General features: G+C 40.7%; 1 protein-coding gene across 3 annotated transcripts in view; it reads left to right on the plus strand.

Annotated features, from left to right (window-relative positions):
• Window positions 1-21,287, plus strand: part of ACYP2 (acylphosphatase 2) — a 150,834-nt gene that overhangs the window by 18,022 nt on the left and 111,525 nt on the right. The window contains exon 4 of one of the 3 annotated variants that reach the window (XM_087863399.1): window positions 1,340-20,477. The exons of the other annotated variants lie outside the window; for them this stretch is intronic. Within the exon in view, the coding sequence (XP_087719525.1) occupies window positions 1,340-1,430 (91 nt within the window). The 3' untranslated portion in view covers window positions 1,431-20,477. Of the gene's footprint in view, window positions 1-1,339; window positions 20,478-21,287 lie in introns of those variants that run through there. 3 annotated transcript variants of the gene reach the window in all.

Below are 21,287 nucleotides of genomic sequence, written 5' to 3' on the forward strand. Positions count from 1 at the left end.
TTATGATATTAAGAGAATTGATACTGTATCTTCCCATCTAAAAAATATGGATGTCTTTTCATTTGCTCAGATTTTTAAATTTATCCTTCAATATGATTTTATGATTATCATCATATAGATTTTGTGCTTTCCTTGCTGACTTTATTCCTAAGTCTTTGTCTCCGTCGGTTTGGGTTGCTTTCACAAAGTCCCATAATCCGGGTGGTTTATAAACAACGACAATTTATTTCTCACAGTTCTGGAGGCTGGGAATCTGAGACGAGAATGCCAGCATGGCCCTCTGGTGAGAGTCCTCTGCTAGGCTGCAGACTACCAACTTCTCATTCTACCCTTATGTGGCAGAAAGAGAGCTAACTAGCTCTCTGGCCTCTTGTTACAAAGACACCAATCCCATTCATGAGGGCTCCACCCTCATGACCTAATTACCTCCCCAAAGCCCCACCTCCAAATACCATCACACTGGGGATGAGCCATCAACATATGAATGGGGGGACACATTCATTCCATAACAATATTTTATTGCCTTTTTCACAATTGTGTGTGGAATATTTTTCCCATTTCTATTTCTGTGTGCTTATGCTAGAATAGGGAAAGCCAATGACTTTTGTGTACCTATCTTACATCAGACTTACCTTATCAAATGTTCTCATTAATTCTACTAAGGTTTTTTTTTTTGGTAAACTATAGTTACTGGATTTTGTAAGTGCAAAAATATGTAATTAGCAAAAATAATGTATCTTTTTTTAGTGTTTATTTCATTTGCCAGACCCGTCAAGACAATGTTGAATAATAGCAGTAGTGGGCATCCTGTCTGATTGCATTTGAAGTGGTTTTGTTTCATCAAGTACAAGAGTTTGCTGTTGATTTTTGTTAAATATACTTTACCACATTGAATTTCACTCTTGCGTTCCTTGAATTAAGCTCTTATTGGTTGCAGAGTGTTATTCCTTTGAATTATTGCTGAATATTACTAATATTTTATTTAGAATTTTCGTGTCTATATTTATAATTGGGGTTATGGCTTCCTTTTTTTCTTTTTTCTTTTCTTTCTTTTTTTACTATATCAGGTTTAGTGTTAAAGTTTTGCTGGCTTCATAAAATATATTAGGAAGTTTTCCATCCTTTCCTTCATTCTAGAATAAGTTAAATAATATTGGAATTACTGTTATTAAGTTAGCTCAAACAAGTTATGAAATCACTTGGTCCTGGTGCCTTTTCAATGCTGGGCTACTGCCCACCTTTCCAATCTAGTCTATTGTAATTGGTGTGTTTGAGTTTGCTACTTGTTCCCAGATTCATGTATTTTTTTTTAATTTTATTTTTATTTTATTCATGAAAGACAGAGAGAGGCAGAGGCAGAGGGAGAAGCAGGCTCCCCTTGGAGCAGGGAGCCTGATGCAGGACTGGATCCTGGGACCCTGGGATCATGACCTGAGCTGAAGGTAGACACTTAACCGACTGAGGTGCCCCCATTTATGTTTTCTTAGGAAATTATCCAGTTTTTCTAGGTTTTCAAATTTCTTGCTATGAATTTTATTATTTATTTATTTGAGAGAAGGGGCGAGAAAGTGGGGGTGTGCAAGAGCAGAAGGAGGGGCAAAGGGAGAGGGAGAGAGAGAATCCTCAGCAGGCTCCACACCCAGGATGGAGCCCGATGTGGGGCCCGATCTCATGACCCTGAGATCATGACTTGAGCCGAAATCAAAGGTCAGATGCTTAACTGAGCCACCCAGGTGCCTCTGGATTCTATATTTTAAAAGTCTCTTTTGTATCTGCGGTTATATATCTTTTGAAAATTCCTAATCTTATGTAATTTATTCTCGCCTCCTGTTTTTGGTTTTCTGTTCATTAATTTCAACCTTCATCTTTACTAATTCCCTCTTTATTTCTTTTTGATCCTTCTCTAAGTCTTCAACATGATCTGTAGTTTCCTTTAGTTTTAGTCTTTTTAAAAAGTTAATAATGAAGGTGATTAGGCATTTCATCCTGAATACAGCTTTTGGTTTGTTCCATAGATTTTGGTAAAAAGTGTACTTTTCATTGCTTTCGGGCTATTTGTAATTTCATTTTTAATTCCTCTTTGAATAATAACCAGTGGTCTTCTGGGTATATGTTTTTTTAAATATCCAGTGTCCCTCTCTGTCTTTAATAATGTTTTTTGCCTTAAAGTTACTTTATCTGATATTAATGGTTATACACACTTTCTCTCTGTGTTCCTAGAGAATATCTTTTTTTCATTGTATTATTTTCAATGTTTCTTTCTCGTTGTGTGGTTTTGCTTGTTTTTATTGAAGTAGTTGATGGACAATATTATATTAGTTCCAAGTGAATCTCATTATGTTTTATATGTGTCCCTTGCAAGGAGCATATAGTTGGGTTTTGTTTCTTTATGCAGACACATAACCTTTGTTTTTAAATTAACGTATTTATCCATTTAAGCTTAATGGAATTACTCACATTTAGAATTAAATTTATATCTTACTATGCTTTTTTCCCCCTTGTTTTTATTAGTTCTGCTTTCCTTTTCTTCTGTCTAGCCTTCATTTAAATTGACTGTTTTTTATTATTCCATTTTTTTTCTCTGTTAGGTTAGAAGTTGTATATTCTTTTGTTTCTTTTACTGGTATTTTCCTACAGGTACAACACACAATGATAAGTGGTCACACTTTGATATTAATTGATGTCTTTACTCTCTTCCCTAACAATGTGAGATCTACAGTGCCCTTTAAGTCCATTTACCTCACTATTTATTTAGATGCTAATTTCAAAGATCTATTTTAAAGCTCATAAGAAATTATTTCTAAAAGCAATATTTCGGGGGGTCTTCTGTGTATTTGCCATTTTTGTTGTTTTTTTCCCCCCTTCCTACTTCTCTAGGCTTCTGTGTGGTAATATTTCCTTTCTGCCAAAAGATTGTTCTTTGGTGTTTTCCTTCATTTGGGCTGTTGGTGATGTGCACCTCAGTTTTTGTTTCTCTCTACGTGTTTTTATTTTACCTTCATTCTTGAGAAATGTCGTTGTTGCATACAGAAGTCTAACGTGACAGTTACTCTTTTCCGTACTCTGTGGATACCCTTACAGTGTCTAGCACCCATTGTTTTGTTCGGCTGTCGGTTTTACACTTCGCTTCTTTAGAGGAATTTTGCCGCATGTAAAATGGCAACCATAGGAAAACGGCCAGTTTACAGTTTGCGATAATAAATACAACAGTAAGCCTGTCAGTCGGTTTGGGTGATTTTCCCCACTAATACTTAGTTCTCTGGGCGCACGTGCGGGGCAGGCATGAAGTGAGGTGCACGGGGCTGGCCGTTGCCATCTACAAGGAGCAGAAGCAGGGCTTGTGGGGATCTGCAAGGTGTGCCTACGATGAGGAAGGCTGCAGCCTACTTAGGACAAAATGAGAAATGTGCTGGAAGGAAATTGACGGGCAGTGAGAAACGGCTGTCTTATTCAGTCGCGGGTCTAAGGAATTGTGACAGCTTTCGGGAGCACTGCTGTGTTGCACAGTGCCTCCGGGAATCAGTGGGGTCAGTGCGGAAAGGAAGGGACGGAGTGGGGATGTGAGGCATCTCTGAGGTTTCCCGCCCCGCTGCGAGTGAAGGGCTAGTGTGGATGGGCTCTTTCACTGACTTTTTTTCTGTGTCCAGTGGTTCTTTAACTGGACTTCATCTGAGTATTGCTAAGTGGAACTTCCTCCAGCTGTCTGAAAAATTAATGAGATTTTGCACATTTTGGTGTTGCCATGATTTTCTTTTTTTACTGCTTTTTATTACGGAATTCTCAAACCTATCCACGAATAGAGAGAATGGGACAACGAACCCCACGTGTCTATTACCCAGCTTCAGTAACAATTTCTTTTTCTAAAAAAAAGATTTTATTTATTTGTCGGAGAGAGTGAGTGAGCATAAGCAGGGGGAGCAGCAGGCAGAGGGAGAAGCAGGCTCCCTGCTGAGCAAGGAGCCCCATGGGGGACTTGATCCCAGCACCCTGGGATCATAACCTGAGCTGAAGGCAGACGCTTAACCGACTGAGCCACCTAGGTGTCCCAGTTTCTGGCATTCTTATTCTACATAGTCCTCCAACTTTTCTTTTGCTTTTCTCATTGTTAGAGTATTTAAAGCCAATTTCCCGCATCGTATTATGCACCTGTAAATTAGGTTGAATAATGTGAAACTGCCAACGTTTGACAACATTTTGAGGTACAGAACGGCAATTTCACATTTATCAGTCTGAAATTTTGACTGTTTTTCTTTAACAGAAACTCTATGCGCCTGTCAATATATTTTTCTAAACCCACAGCAGATCTATCTCCAAATGTCAAAGTGCGTTGTCTGTTGCGCCTCCCCGAGACTTGTCTTCTTCCCACGGTGGGTCTCTGCCTGCTGGACAGCTGTCATTCTGATGCTTCCGTTTATCCCTTTCCTGTGAAATGGGTTCCTGTTTCCTCAATCATATTTTCATCGTCTTTGGTTTATTTCTTTGTTTTGCTGAAGCATAATTCTCCCTAAGCTTCCCCAGGAAAGGTATGGGAGAGACAAAAAGTTTGTACCCTTGTCTGCCTTCGTTTGCCCTCATACTTGATTGATTGTTCAAGTTACAAGCACCAACTCTTGATTTCCCCTCAGGTCATGGTCTCAGGGTCGTGAGATCGAGCCCCGTGCTGGGCTCCACATTCAGCGGGGAGTCTGCTGGAGACTCTCTCTCCCTCTCCCTCTGCCCCTCCCTCTGCTTGTGCACGTGTTCTCTCTCGCAAATAAATAAATCTTTAAAAAGAAATTCTATGCCCCCAGATCATTGCCCACTCAGAATTTTGAGGGCATAGCTCCATGACTTTTTGTGCTGCTGTCAAGAGATCTGATGTCATTCTCACACAAAGGAGTGGAAATTATGTTTTTTCCTCTCAGAGAGCTTTTTCACAGTCATCTGTCTTTGTGTTTGCTTTAATTTCACTTTAAGTGCTGGTCTCTCGGAGGAGGAGGAGAATTGTCTCTGACGATTTCTTGCCCATTCTCCTCTTTGGAAACTTGTGTGTGGGCCTGATGCTCTAATTTTCATTTTTTTCTCACCTAGTTTCCAAACTTTGTTACGTGGAAATTGTCTCACTTTTGTCTTCCAACTTTCTGATGAATTTTGTTTCTGCTTCATAGCATCCTGTTCTTGTTTTCTTCAGATCTCCCTGAGGGTAGTGTGTGTGTGTGTGTGTGTGTGTGTGTGTGTGTGTGTGTGTCTGTTTTGTTATCTTCTGCTTTTTGCATTGTTTCTGTTTCCTCTAAGTTCCTTCTTTTTTCTCCCACCCTTCCTTGCCTTTCCTTGTTTTTTTGTTTGCTTGTTTTGCTTCTCTGCTTGTTATACTTTCCTTACAATCATATTTTCAGTAACTGCCTCATAAATATGAACAGACAGCCAAGAATAAACAGACTTTTAAGGAAAGTTTCCAACATGTAATTATAAACTGTTGGCTGGAGGAATGGTGGTGATTCGGGGAGAGATGGCCTTTTTGTTGGCAAACCTCCAAAATGTTAAATCTGTAGGTCTCGTCTCCTGTTTCTCCTGGTGCCTCCAGATGCGAAGTCTCCCGTGGTGGAGGCAGGAGGAAAGCTGACTGGCTGAGCTTAGCTCTGAGGCACTTAGGCTGAAGCGGCTTTTGTTCTTCTGTGTAGTGACTTATCCTACATCTGCTTTCCTTTGAATTTATTGAAATCTCTTGCTTAGGTTATAGTTCTGTATCAGCTGGAACTATTTGCAGCTGCAAGTTACTAGAAAAACTTAGAGTATAAAACAAACGGGCTCATTTTTCTCAGTAACAAGAAGTCGGGGGGTCGATGGTTACTGTCCTTGGTTCGGCAGCTCAGTGATATCAGGGTCAACATCTCTGTGATTCTCTCAGCCTAAAGGGAAAGTGCAGCTGCACAGAATATCCGTAATTAAGGCCTGAAGAAGGCAAGAAGGGATAATGGTTGTGTTGCTTTCCCCCTACTTGCCCAAACAGACATCTGCGAGTGTTCCACGGGCTCACATGTGGTCATATAAATACTCCTTGCTACAAAGAAGACTGGGAAATGGGTTTGGCGTATTGGTTCCCTGAACAAAATTGGTGTTCTCTTGGCCAGGAGGAAGGGAAGGATAATGGGTGGTAGGTAAGCCGTGAACAATGTCTGCTACATTTTTTTGTATTTTGATGCTATCATCTTAATGGGGTTTCAGGTAAAAGGAGATAAACATGCCGTGTTTACTTGCACAGTGAAGATGCAGTGAGCAAATCCCCATAAAACACTTAGCACAGAGCCTGGCACAGAATCAGTCATAAATAAACCGTTGCTATTGTTATGTGGTCCATGGTGCCCCATCTTTGCACGTGTTTTAGTGGCAGTTGGACCAGCCAGGTGGAAATGCCACTAGGCTCTTGGATATATGGGTCATCCCTGCAGAGAAACTGGGCTAGAGAAATAAATTTGGTTGTCATCACTATGTGGGTAGCATTTGAAGTTCTGTTCATGGATGGGATTATCCAGGGAGAGCTTTTGTGATGACAAGCAAGTGGGAAGCACACATCAGAGAATGCAAATCAAGGTTAGCCAACATGATAAATTGGGACGTCACTACAAATAAACATGTTTAGATTCTGGAGCGTGAATTTATTCTTCTAGCGTCTCCTTTGTGCAATGTATCGTTTAAAGTACTGAATTACCAAAAAATTAAGCCACAGTTGAGAGAAATTATAGAAATAGGTGGTAAGGTTGACTAAACGTGGTATATTTATAGTTAAATAAATAGGCCTTATTTTCTTCCAGTTATTCAAAAACTTTACTTAAGAATGCTGACATCAAAAATCAGAATTAAATTGTCTGTAGAAACATGGGTGTGGTTTCTTCCTAAGTTATTGAAAAGTGGCATTCAGCAGGGACCGTCATTTCGAGGTGGCCTGGCCAGGACTGTGCAGCTCTGCTCCGTTCTTGCAGAGGAGCCGGCAGCATCCCAGGACACGCTGCAGAGCTGTGTGCTTCCTTCCCCTTCTGTGTTTCATTTGCTCGGAGGAAATGACTGATGGCTTTCTTCTGCAAATTGCACTATATGATTCCAATTGTGGCGGCAAGATCTGCCAACATTTTTTGATGTGTAGAAACCATTTGAGTCTATTGTGTTAGTAAATCTACTTCCCCTCTCCGCCCCCCAAATTCAACAAAAATATTTTCTATTTCTTGGTAATCATTTAAAATTAATGTATAGAGTTAGGATTCTGGGTATAAACTTTTGACTAAATCTATATAAAATACATTTTTTCTTAGAAACTGAATGGTAATTCTGTAAAAAAAAAAAAAAAACCAACCACCACCCTCAAAACACAAAAAAACTGAAAAACATTTGCATTTGGAGCCATTGAGCCAAATTCTAAAATTAAAATTACATCTTGATTGGTACATATTTTTAAAACCGTATGTCCTGTATCTGTACTCTGCACTTGAAAGCGTCATTGATGGGCTGGAGTATGTACTCTAGACGGTGAGCAACAGATATGTGGTCTGGAGAACTATCACAATACGGAGAATGGTTGAAGGCCCTGAGGATATTTAGACTGGAGAAAAGAATACTTGGGGGAATCATGCTCGTTTACTTCAAGTATTTGAAGGGCTGGTATATGGGTAAAGATAAATGTTCTCTGTTTTTCCAGAAGGTGATAATTTTGGGTATAGCAATGGTGAATTTGTTTATTTCAGTTCACTTTGACAAAGAATTTTCCCATAAAGGCATCTAATATGTCTGATGGAATTTTAGCCATGACTAGAAGTGGTCTACAGGAGGGATGGGCATACTATAGCCTTTGGGCCAGATTTGGCCCACTGCCTGTTTCGTAAATAAAGGTTTATGGGAGCACAGCCATGCCCATTCATGTTTTGTCTGCTGTTGCTTTTGTGTTACCTTGGCAGACTTAGCAATCGGAACAGACACCGGATGACCGCAAAACCTCAAATATTCACTGTCTGTCCCCAGAAAGAGTCTGCCAGCCCGTGTGTAGACGGCAGACAAGTCAAGGGTGTCGTAGGTGATCCAACTCACTGGATGGTAAGTTAGTGTAGGTGACCTAGGTCCTGTCCAACTAAGCTTCTGTGGTTCTCTACGGAGTTGAGAGTCTACATGGACTTAAAACGGGTTCTTAGTTTAAGAGTTAGAAGTAGAATAGAGGTGTATTCACCAATATCCTTGTGTTTATCTCTTCCTCGGATATTACCATTTGTGTGAGATGTGAATTTCAACAGCCTTCTGCTCTAACTATGAAATGTCATTGTTTTGAACTTCCATCTGTTACAGTAGTGGATTGGAATGAAGCAGTGGATTTTGTAAACAATTAGGTAGTGTCAGATTCAAAGTTATTTAAAATTTTTAAAAATACCTTTTCTCTGGCAGACCCTCATTGGCATGAATTTCTGTGTAATCGGAATTGCTAGTTTTTCCTAACTTTTTCATCTGAGAATGTCAAGGCCTTTAGCAAATATTTTTATGCCTTATTCATCAGTGTTTTTCATACAAAAACATGGGATTATTAAGAAAGTTTCTTTGGACGTTCTGTATGAGTGTGGGGGTGTGTGTGTATGTTTTCCATTGGATGTTCTCTTGAAATACAGAAGACTTGGACGTTTTTCAGGACACAAATTCATTGAGGGGATGTAATTTTGGAAAAAATTTTAATGTGACCTGATGGATATGAATCATTCCAATGGGAAATTAGAAACATAAAAAATATCTACAGTGGACTTGGAGTTCTCACATCAGCTTTTAGACCTCAAATACTAAGTTGTTTATTTTCCTTTGGACTATAACATCTTTATTAAAACTACTTAAATTCATGGTTTTTGCTTTAAAGTTTACATTTTAGAATGTGAATTTAGTAAGATAATCAAATTTAAGAAATGCATAATGCAGCACTAATTAATTTTTAAAAAATTAATAGACTTTATTTTTAAGAGAAATTTTAGGATTATAGAAAAATTAAGTACAGAAAGTAGAGTTCCCACCCACTCCCTCACATCTGCCCCCACCCTATCCCCACCCTGTTTCCTTTATGTTATGAACATCATACATTAGTGTAGCACGTCTGTTACAATTGATGAGCCCATATTGATACACTGTTATTGACTAAAGCCCATAGGTTATAGTGGTTTTCCTTCTTTGTATTGTATATTTTGTGGGTTTTGACAAATCATAATGACACATATCCACCATTATAATATCATACAGAATAGTTCTACTGCCCTAAAAATCCCGTGTTCCACCTATTTATTCTTTCCTCCATCTCCCTAACTCCTGCCAACCAGTCCTGGCTTTACAGTCTCCGTAGTTTCACTTTTTCCATAATGTCATGTGGTTGGAATCCTATAGTATTCAGCCTTTTCAGATGGGCTACTTTCACTTAGAAATATGCCTCTAAGATTCCTCCACGTCTTTTCATGGACTGGGAGTTCGTTCCTTCTTTTCGGGTGTGTGTGTGTGTGTGTGTGTGTGTGTGTGTGTGGCCTTGGAGTTTATTTCAAAAAACAGATTTTGGTTAGATGGTAATTGTATACATTGGATTTTAAAAGTTACAGAAACAATGACTTAAAGCCTTTTTTTAAGACTTTGTTTTTTTAGAGAAGTTTTAGGTTTATAATAAAATTGAGAAGAAGACCTAATTGATATCCCATATACACCTTCCCCCACACATGTACAACTTCCCCAGTTACCACTATCACTCACCAAAATGGCACCTTTTTTTTTTTAACCAAGGAGGAACCTGCATTGATACATTGTAACCACACAAGGTCCGCAGTTTACCTTAGGGTTCGCTCTTGGTGTTGTACATTTTATGGGTTTGGCTCATTTCCTTTTATAGCTGAATATTACTCCACTATACGGATGTACCACTGTAGGTTTATCCATTCAGTTATTGAAAGACATCTTGGTTATGAGGTTAATTACTTTAAAAAACATAAATAAAATAAATACACTTTTAATGTGTTTATTGTTATATATTTTAAAGTTAACCTACATGTGAAAATGTGAGCATAAAATATTTTTTAAAAAGATATCTCAACTTTCCAGCAGCTTGAAACCTATTTCAGTCTACCCACTACAAAATAAATGTGTTAATTTTTTTTTTAATTTGCAGAAGGTTTACATGGTTGTTCCAAAAATTCAAATGCTATAGAATTGTATGGGCTAAAAGATGTAGGCCTTGCCTATTTCTAAGATCATAGCCTTACACATTTTTACTTATGTATAAAAACATGTGTGTATGTAAAAAATACGTATGGTATAATCCTGTTATTATAAAAAACCCACAACGATATATGCGCATATGGTTACATTTATCTCTTTATCATTTACAAAGATGGGATCATGCTATGCATACTGTTCTGCAACTTTTAAACATTTCACAGTACTGTGTATTGTGGATATCTTTTTTTAAAAACTAAAGTGTAGCTGACATACAATGTTCCAGTAGTTTCAGGTGTACATCATAGTGACTTGACAAGTCTATACCTTTTTCTGCGCTTACTAGCTACACGACTGTCTGTCACCACGCAACACTGTTACAGTGCCGTAAATGGCAGTAAATGTTCTTTTAAATCACTGCAGAGTATTCCACTGTATGGATCAATCGTAATGGAATCATTCGTCTATTACTGGACACTCATATTGTTGTAATTTTTGGCTACTATGAATCTCATTGCAGTGAATATCCATATTTATGTATTACTTTTTTCATTTATTCTATAATTATTTATTTGGCTTGTTATGTGTGCCAGGTAGTTCTAGGTGCTGGGATTCAGGAGTGAGCCAGAGATGATGTTCAATTTCTTGTGTGGGGAGACCCCAATAAACAAACAATAAGTAAACAAGATATTTTCAGATAGTAGTAAATGCTGTGAAGGGAGTGGTGGTGGTGTTCCTACTTCAGATGGGATGGCCAGGGAGGAGGTTTCTGTGGAGCTGACATCGGAGCTGAGAGCTGCACAGGTAGAGGAGGCTGCCAGTGCCTTGCGTCTGGGGGTGTGGCGGGGGCAGGGACAAGCAGCTGCGCACCAGGCAGGGCGGTGGGAGCATCTGCCTGCTATAGGCAATGAGGGTGCATGTGTGTAGGGAACCTGAAAATGAGAAAACCAACTGAAATCAGTTTACTTTTTTTTTTTTTAAGATTTTATTTATTTATTTGACGGAGATAGAGACAGCCAGCGAGAGAGGGAACACAAGCAGGGGGAGTGGGAGAGGAAGAAGCAGGCTCATAGCGGAGGAGCCTGATGTGGGGCTCAATCCCATGACGCCGGGATCACGCACTGAGCTGAAGGCAGACGCTTAACCGCTGTGCCACCCAGGCGCCCCTGAAATTGGTTTACTTTTTATTTTCATCCTATGCCATCAATTCTCACCAATAATAGCCTGTTCTCTGCTACCCTCCCCCCACCGCCAAAACTGACATTCTATACTTATCCCTATAGTTTTGATGTATTGCTTCCTAGATATGAGTCAAACAAAGGCTATGTGCACTTCAAATGTAAATTGGTGGTTCACTTTTAATTATAAAAGATATTATTTTTCAGATAAATACTGAATAAATTAAGGACTCATGAATGAGGAAGTTTTGTTCTATGTACTTTTGTTAAGTAAACCGTTGTATAGCTTTAGGTAATTCAAGTGAATCAAGACAATTATAAAAATTAAGAAATGGAAATAAAGTCATCCATAAACTCGCTTTTTTAAAATACTGACAAATAAATAAATACAGACACAATTTTGATTCATAATGGAACTATTCCTGTTTCTCTTTTGCTGAGGTATTAAAGTCAAGATCCTAGTGATTTTAGAAAGTACTCAAAATTAGGAACTTATAGAGCTGTTAGGCTTATCAGAGTTCACCTAGTATTTTAATCCTATTAAGGTCCTCTTGGAACAAGCATCTCAGTCAATCATGTGAAGAAGGCATACCTGTGTGGGTGGTGGGACTTACTTGAAGAAAGGGGCCTCGAAAATAGTAATCATTCAGTTCCCTTATTGGATTATGACTTTGGGGGATAATTTTTAATAGTTAAAATGTTCTATCATGATAATGTTTTATCCAGCGGTATTTAGTATGTGTCTTCCCATGTCCCCCTGGTAGGTGCTGGGGGTACAAAGATGATTGAAGTTATTGTGACAAGTCCAGTCTAACTGGGGAAAAAGAGGCAAACAGGTGGATTGAGCACAGGGTGGGGCCTGGGAATGGAGTACGGGGGGTGCATGGTGCAAGGGAGCCCCTCCTGCCTTGGGGAGCAGTCAAGCCGTGCCTCCCTGCTGGCCTCTTGTGCCACTGTTCTTCCCACTGACTTTTAGTCCCTCCGCCACACCATGCTCGTGTACCCTTAGGAGTTTTGCAGAAGCTGCTCTCTCTGCCTGGAGTTTTTTCTCTGATTAGTCCCATTAGACCCTCTCCGCGCATGCTCCATTTCTTCTCGACACTTACTACAGCTGTTAGGAAGGATTACTTGCTTACTCTCCCCCACCTCCACCCCAAGAGAAGGCTTTCAGCTGTAAGTAACAGGAAACCTGATAAACAAGTGGCTCAAACAGACAGGGATTGGTTCTTCGCAGAGATAAAGGACCCTGGAGGTCAGGGGATGTTGGAGGTAGTTGTCTTATTATCCGAGTCAGGTGTTTGGTGGGAAGGATTCTCAGGCTCCTTCCCTCGTGGCTATAAAATGACCGCCCCAGCTTCTAGCCTCACCCACATTCAAGGCTGAAGGAAGGGATGGTTCTGGGCCTATTCTTTTTTGTCTTGGAAGCGAACTTTCCCAGAAGCCTGCGGCACACTTTCTTGTTTGTCCACTGGCCATCTGTAACTGTGATCAGCTTTTCCAGCACCTGATACGAAGGTAAGTGTTTTGTGTTCTTTTATGGGATGGTCAGTCTGGTGTGGCCAACAAGAGGAGACAGAGCAGCTTCAGAAAAGAGTTTTTATACATCAGCTCCTTGAGATGGAGGATATGACCTGCCACACAGGGTCACAGGGGAAAACCCCAGCATCAGGAGGGAGCAAAGGGAAGGCTTGGCCAGAGCCTGTGTAAGGGTTTCCGAGGGAAAGGCAAGACAGGGCATGGTGAACAGTTGAGGACTGGGTAGTTTGAAGAATTGCAGAGGGCTTTGGGTTTTAGCTGCCTGGTACCTGGCCCTGGGATGTTTAGGGAGAGGAATATTGCGCTCTGGGATGCACGGGTATGATGGAGAAGGTGTAGGGCTCTGGATTGGTTTGTTTGCATATTAAAGGTGTACTCTAGGCTGAACTCTGCTATCTCTAAGAATGGGTTAGTTCCCCCCCCCCCCCACCGGCAGTCTCCACTTTCCCCACCCCTAGCCAGAAGGCTTTTTAAGATTCAAAACCTAATATACAGAAAGTAAAAAATATATATATATATGTATATATATATATACACACATACACACACACAATATAGTGAGAGAGAAGGGATAATTAAGACGTGTTGGGTTCACTGTTCAGCAATGTCCATCACACCCCTCGAGACCCCTTACAGGAGGGGATTGTCCTGTTCTTCCTTAAATTCCCAGTGCCTCACACAATACCTGGTACAGTGAATGGTGACACAGGTTAGGAAGAAAAGGGAAAATAAGGACGTTCCAGGAGAAAGGAATATTCGGTACAAAGGCATTGAGCCGAAAGAGCCTCCTTTGTGTGTTTGGGGACAAGTGACTGGAGCAAGGCAGATGACAGGGACTACTGGAAATTGAGTAGAAAAGTAGTTGGGGTCAAACTGCGAAAAGCTTTGAATGTCACGTTAATTTGGCCTTTCCCTGTATTAGCACTGGGAGTCACTGAAGAGTGTTAGGCGAGGGAGTAACAATAGGATTTGTGGGTTGGATGTTAAGTGTGTTGGTAGTGTGGTGTAGGAACTGGCGGGGGAGCGATTGGAGGAGTCAGGGAGGCTAATTAACAATATCTAACTGGTTAGGGTAGAGGAACAATTATTTGGGGAATTTGGAGAATGTCTTTTTGAAGTCCTCTGCTGGCACAGCAATCCTCCAGGTATGACCCTGGGCCTGCAGCATCAGCGGTGGCAGCTTGTTAGAAATGGAAATTCGTGGGCCCTACTGAATCAGAATCCCTGGGGCGGGTCCAGTGGCCTGTTGTAACAAGCCCTGCAGGTGACTCTGAAGCACCTGACACGTGAGAACCACTGCCTCGAGCAGCGGACACCTGAGGCCAAGAGCTTGATCATGTGGTCTGATGCAACCAATCTGCACGCTGGAGTCACCTGTGCAGCTTTTTTTTATGTCAATGAGGTTGGGCCCCCACATTGGAGCAATTAAATCTGTGGGGGTGGGAACCAGACACCAGTTCATCTCTGTTGCTCCCCGGGGATTCCAATGTGCAGCCAGGGCTGAGAACTAATCTTGTGGAACCCCTATTGATGAGAAAACTCAGGGCTGGAAGTCCTCTTGCTCAAGGTCCTACAGCAAGTTCAGGTGAGAGTCATTTTCTTTGCCCCTCTTTGCCCCCTTTCCTCCTCTTTCCTCGCAAGCGAGAGCATGTGTGCCCAACGGTGGGAAGGGGCAGAGGGAGAGAGAGAATCTTACGGAGGCTCCACACACAGCGGAGCCCAGCACGAGGCTGGCTCTCACAACCCTGAGCTCATGACCTGAGCCAAAATCAAGAGTCAGATGCTTAACTGACTGAGCCAGCCAGGTGCCCCACACACCATTTTTTAGGCTGTCTTCTCTGTGCTGTGATGAACACTATCCCCACTTTTTAAATAAATTGCTTTAAGAGACTGGTTTTTAAATCCTTCACAGAAAACTGAATTATTAGAGGGGAAAAATAGGTTACAGACAGGATTATAAAAAATTACTTTCTCCTTTTAGTTAACATTAATTCACACTTGAGAAAGTTAGCCTTTTTATAAAGGTTTTATAAAATTTTTCGACATCAGTGAAAAGTAGTGTATCAGTAAGATACGGGTAAATAGTGCTTTGTCATTTGTGTTCCAGTAATGAGACCCTGTTTTCAAACTCTAGGTGGAGCTCTTTGGTTTATATGTATATTGTTCTATTTATGATTTTCAGAGTTTTTGTTTAAAAAAAGGTATTTGGGATTCTTTTTAAAAAGACATTGAAAAATTTATAAGCTTTTTTTTTTTTTTTTAACACTTCTCAACTCTCCTTTTCTTGTTTTAAAGCCATATTGATAAAAGCTTACACTTTGGTTTCATTGCTTGCCCGAAGAATCCAAATCCAGGCCTCGAGTCCTTTTCAAATCCATCTTAAATCTGTATTGTTCTCTCCTAGTGTTTAAGGAATGGGATGTTTCCCAAATTTTTGTTTCTGGTAAGTCTCTGTGTTGAAACAGAATTGGTGTAAGGTGGGATTCCTTTTGTTGGTGAGAAAGACTTTGTGGAGAACATAGCTGTTGCTATAGTAACTTCTTCAGCTGTTTTTACCCCATTGTGTACAAAGGCGTGTTAACAACTACCTTCCTGTAACAAAAATGAATTATTTTGCTGCCACTTCTTTTTCTCTTCCCTATGAACTAGCTCAGTATTCTCCCTTCTGCTGGGAGTACGCTTGCAGCAAAGTTCCCAGGATAGAAGGCATGTTGTTTTTGGATGGCGCAACCCAGTCGTTGTAGTTCCTGCCCCAGCAGCGTCACCATTGCCATCACCTGGAAGTTTGCTAGAAATGCCTATTCTTGGGTCCCACCTAAGACCTACTGGACCAGAAAGCCTGCGGGTAGAGTCCAGCAATCTGTGTGAGCCCGTGGTATAAGCTATTTTGAAAAGATGAGAAAATTCCATACTCCTTTTTTTTTTTTAAAAGATTTTATTTATTTATTTGACAGAGATAGAGACAGCCAGCGAGAGAGGGAACACAAGCAGGGGGAGTGGGAGAGGAAGAAGCAGGCTCCCAGCAGAGGAGCCTGATGTGGGGCTCGATCCCATAACGCCAGGATCACGCCCTGAGCCGAAGGCAGACGCTTAACCACTGTGCCACCCAGGCGTCCTGAAAATTCCATACTCCTTGATGCCTACATCCAAAAATCCCTATGAAATCAGCTGTGCTCATTTACGGGTTCGCAAGTGCTTTTAAAATCACCTTGGGATTTTGTTTATTAAATTTCCATAGTAGAAATAAACGAATCACCTTGAGAAATTATAACCTTTATAACTTCTGAGGCTTTTATGAAAAAGTGGGGCATTTAAACATAATTATTTCAGTGCACAAATATTTGGTTCTTTGAGGAGTTTGTTTAAAGGCAGAATTCTTACTGAATAAGTTTGAGGTGGAGCCTATTACTCTGTATTTCTAACAAGCTCCCAACTGATGTGCATTTTTCTTATCCATGGATTAAATTTTCAGTAGGGAGGATATTGACTATACTCAAGCCCACATATGAGAATCACCTGTGATTTATCAAGATACACTTTTGATTTAGTATGCCTGAAGTCATTGAGTTTTCCCGTATCAGTCACAATGTGAAGAGATTTCTAGAATATAATGCTGACTTGTCTAGTTTAAAGTGACTCACCCTTGTTAAATGCTACAAGAGGTATTGTTTGCCAGAATCTGTCTCTGAGACCCTCTATGCTAAACAACAAGCACACTTGTGAATTGCGTTATTTTTTTTAAATTGAGGAAACTTATTCATTTGTGGCACGATAAAACTAGAGAGACAATTCTGAAGTTTGGTGTTTGTGGGCAAAATAATTTAAGCCAAAGACAAGTGGTCCACAAACGTTGAGATCAGTCATTGCTCCATATTTATTGAGCACCTGCCACGTGAAGCATTATACTGGGCAGTTAAGGAAATCAGAAGACAAAAAGAAAAAAGCTAAAGTCCTTGACCTTGGAGATGACAATTTACCCGAGGAAAGAAAACTACACTTGTGAAAGTTAATTACCAATATAGGGAACCTTCTGGAAAATGGTAAAGAAGTGTGGTTGAACCTCAAAGGTTGAGCCTTAAACGATTACCTATTAGCTGAGGAGGTTAAAACTATGGAGTCTGGGCTCTGGGGGTGGATAGAATTGGAATATTTAGAGGAGAATGAAAGAAGGGGACTCCACAAAAGACAAAGTGGCATGGGCCAAGGTGTAACTTTCAGGAGTGAACCTTCAGTGCATGTGGGAACAGGAATAGTTCAGACCACACAGAGTTTAGACTTCTTGTTTTGGGGACGTTGATGAAGATGAGCTGGAGCCTGATTGGTAAGGATTTAACTGCCAGGCTTCGGAGTTTTGACTTGAATTCCTTTTGTACCAATGAGCTATTGAAGGCTTTGCAGGGTGGGGGCGGTGGCAGGGAGTGAGTGAGTGTGTGTGTGTGTGTGTGTGTGTGTGTGTGTGTGTGTGTGTGTATGTATATGACCCAATCAGGATTTAAAAGAAGGCATTAAGGAAATGTGCAGGATGAGTTGAAGTGGTAAAGACTGGAGGCAGAAATGCTTGTTGGATTGCATTGAGTGGCCTTGGCAGTAGGCCTGAGAGAACACTGCAGGAAATATGAGGAAGAGATTTGGCAAAGGAGCAATTTAAACTGAAATTACAAGTGGATTAAAAAGTTGAGATGAATTCATATAAATGGCAACTAGGGGCATTTGGGACTATATGTCTATCCTTTTCAGGTCCTCTTTGTGGCAAACAGCCTTATTTCCCACATACCCATCTTGAAGACACTGTGTAGACTAGGGGAGTTAAGCAATACTACCTTTATAATGGTTCGAGATTTATATCTTACTACACTCACATTCATCTTGTGGGTTTTCTGTTTCCCTTTATGGTGCTCTGCCTTACTTCATGCAGTCATGAGTATGTTTTGCATGCTACCAGTCACAAATTCCCAAGCTGTTGGGTAGTACTTTGGAAGCAATCATCTTAAAATTTTAAATCTAGAAGGAACCTGAGAAGTAATCTAATATAACACACACACACATTCTCTGTCTTTCTCTGTCTTCTTTCTCTCTTACACTTTAGAGACAACAGAAGTCCTCCAGAACTTGAGGTGGAAGGCAACAGTCCTTGAAAATAATGCCTAGTATCACCATGCCCTATCTGTGATCAGATGGTTTACAAAGCTGTGTCCAGTCTGCTCACAGGTGCCTCAGGCTGGAGGGGTGGGGGGTGGGGGTGGGATCGTCTTGGTATGAGTAAAGCACTCTGATCTAGTCTTCCAAAGAGTCTCCCTCCCTATCCTACCCCAGGGGAAAGCCAATGCCCCTTGGACCTTAGGTAGCTCTTCTGGCAGGAAATCTAGATGGCTCTTTATTGACAATTAATGGCCATTTGCAGATTAGCTCTCCAAAAATCCCCGGAACCCTTACAAGGGTTTTGAGTCAGAACCACCCAGCTTAACTTACTGAAGAAAATACAGTGCCTTACCTACACCAGAACACACTAGTGCGAACTCTCTTCTAAGTTTGCGGCTGTGCGTTTTAGTTCAGACAGTTATGTGCAAAATTGGAGCCTTAACCGGTGGTGCCTCATCGTTGTTTTTATGTGGGTGCGGCCTCAGTTATCGTCATGCTGTTGGGTCAGCCAGCCAAGGAGACTGAAGAGTGTATTTTCCATACGGCTGTGATACTGCCTTGAGAGCGTCCAGAGCATTATGTAAAATCTTTGATACATGATCTAATGCACTGATGATTGCCTGTTTCCTGTAGGTTAGCATTCACTCCTTGAAGTCTCTACTGTAGAGCAGTCAGGTAGAGTGATGGAACTGTGGATACAAAGATGAGGACGTAGTCTCTGCCCTCGAAGACTCAAGCAAAGAGGGACAAGTGAACAGAGAATACGTATACAGGATGAAGCAAGACGAGCGTTTGACCCCAAAGGGTCTTGGGCACTGTGTCAAGGACTTCACCCTTCTTAGAAACTGAGACCCCCCTGCTTCCCTTGTCTCTCTGTATGCCGAGGTGGCACTCATTCTGACACTGTGATATTTTATTGCTCCAACATGTCTGCATCTCCAGTTTGGCTGACACCGCTGTCCTTGTGAAATCTGCCAAACTGAACTAGGGACTCTCTGATTGTGGGCCAGGCCGAGTGCCTGAGGTCGATGCCTGAACAGTAGTCACCTTCTCAGCAGCCAGGTACGTGGGCTGCCTTGCTTCTCCCCTTGAAGTGCTCCCGGAACCACAGACCCACCAAGATTTTTGCAGCAGTTTGGCTTTTGTACTCCTGCCCTTCATACCACCCCTTTGTTCCATTTCTTAGTTGGACATTGGCCATCCCGGTATCCACGGTAATGTAAAGCTGACTGAGAGAGCTCACAGGCGGGGAAGGGTAGCGGCCCCTCTTGATAAAGGATCATGGCAATGCTTAGGTCCCTTCCTCATTACTATATCTGTTGTCTTTCCACTCCCAGCTTTGGCTGAACATAAAAATATCCCCAATGGATCACCACTCATTTCACCAATCCTTGTTACATTTAGAACGTTTTGGGGTCTTGATTCAGTTATCCAACATATGCATTATTTCTCCCAGCTCATCAACTGAGAAACTTGATAAACCTATTTCTACATCATTGTCCAAGTAATTGATGACCATATTGAACAGGACAGGACTCAGTAACATGATCGAGAAACTTCTCTTCTCTTTCATGTATGTAGACAAATGTGCAAAAACGTAATGATTTAATTATTTTGGGCATTATAAATATTTTCAAATGAATAAAGTGAGGGAATAGCCCTCTAGATTTCATAGTTGTAATATTTTTCTAGATTTCTGTCAAAAATATACTTTTTTTTCCCTCGATTTGGATAAACCAGCTGAGAAAGATACTTGAGGGACCATTGGGCGCCATTTGAATATGGCCTGGGAACTAAAGAACATTAAGGAATTGGTGTTAAATTTGTTAGGTGTGATAGTAACATCATGATTATGTATGAAAGGGGTTTGTTTTTCAGAGCTGTATAGTGAAGTATTTGATGTATAAATGTTGTGTTGTCTGTAATTTTATTTACGGTACTTCAGACTGTCATGAGGAAGCCTGTGGGGGGAGAGTTGAGTAGGAGCTCCCTAAAGAGAGTAATGGCTAACGGTCTGTTGTCATTCTGTATGGATGTAGTTGTTTTGAGTCTGGAATATTTTGTTAAGTTCTAAATAACAAGCTAATTTTTTTTTTAAAGATTTATTTTAGGGAGAGAGAGCGTGTGTGGAGTGGGACAGGCAGAAGGAGAGAGTCTTAAGCAGACTCTGCACTAAGTGTGGAGCTCGACTGGCGGGTGGGGGGGGGGCTCCATTTCATGCCCCTGAGATCACAACCTGAGCCGAAAGCGAGTTGAATGCTTAACCAACAGTGCCACCCAGGTACCCCACAAGCCAATGTAAAAAAACTTACCATATTATAAGCAAACCAGAAACTCTCCTCCTGGTTCCTGTGCCATCCCAGAGTCTCACGCCATCCTATTCCCCCACCCCTAGTATTACTGTAATTTATAATAAAGTGTTTTTATATTTTGGTATAGACCTCTCAAAACTGTCCATTTTGCTGTTGACTCTATCCAAACATGCCCAGCAAAACTGTCAAATCTGCTACATCAAAATATTCAATAAAGGGAAAAAAAGCAACATGAATGGTGAATTAGGGACTGTAAAAAGTAATGGGATATTACCAAGGCAAGTGTTAATAATAGAACTTTACACACATTACTAGGATAATGTTTAGACAGGTGTAATAGAATCAGTTATTATACATCTGCGTAGTTCTTTAAAAATATATATGGTAATCATTGAATTAAAGTAAGAAACTCCATTTAATAAAAAGAAGAACTGTGAAAATGAATATAAAACATTTCTTGGGAAAATGTAACATGGATGATGAAACACCAGTATTGGGGAGGATGATTATTATAGATAATACATTAATTATAGTCTGGCTGTATCTGTAACCACTAGAAATAAAACTTTCTGCAGTTTTCTGGAGAGCCAAGGATGACAAAGGCAAAATTTGTATGGCACGTGTTCAATTAAACGGCATGTAAAATGGGCAACCAAGGTGAAACACGGCTAAGATGAGCCAAAACTTTATTTTTGGCACCAATTGCCATCCCTTTAAACCTGTTGGGATTTGTAAAACTTGATTTTGCTGCCGAAAGAGCCAATTAGGAATGTTAGAGGTGTTTTTGTTTTATTTTGTTTTTATTTTGTTTTTTTACCTAAACAATTTGAGATGTTCTTCTTTGTAAACTACTAAAGTGTATTACATTCATCTCTTTACCTCTCCCCCCTCTGCCCCAGTGGGAAGCTATTTTACAGATGTTAGCCTTTTCTGG

The sequence above is a fragment of the Ursus americanus genome, chromosome 7 (genome assembly GCF_024610735.1).
Source record: "Ursus americanus isolate L20-20 chromosome 7, mUrsAme1.1.p, whole genome shotgun sequence".
Taxonomy (NCBI): domain Eukaryota; kingdom Metazoa; phylum Chordata; class Mammalia; order Carnivora; family Ursidae; genus Ursus; species Ursus americanus.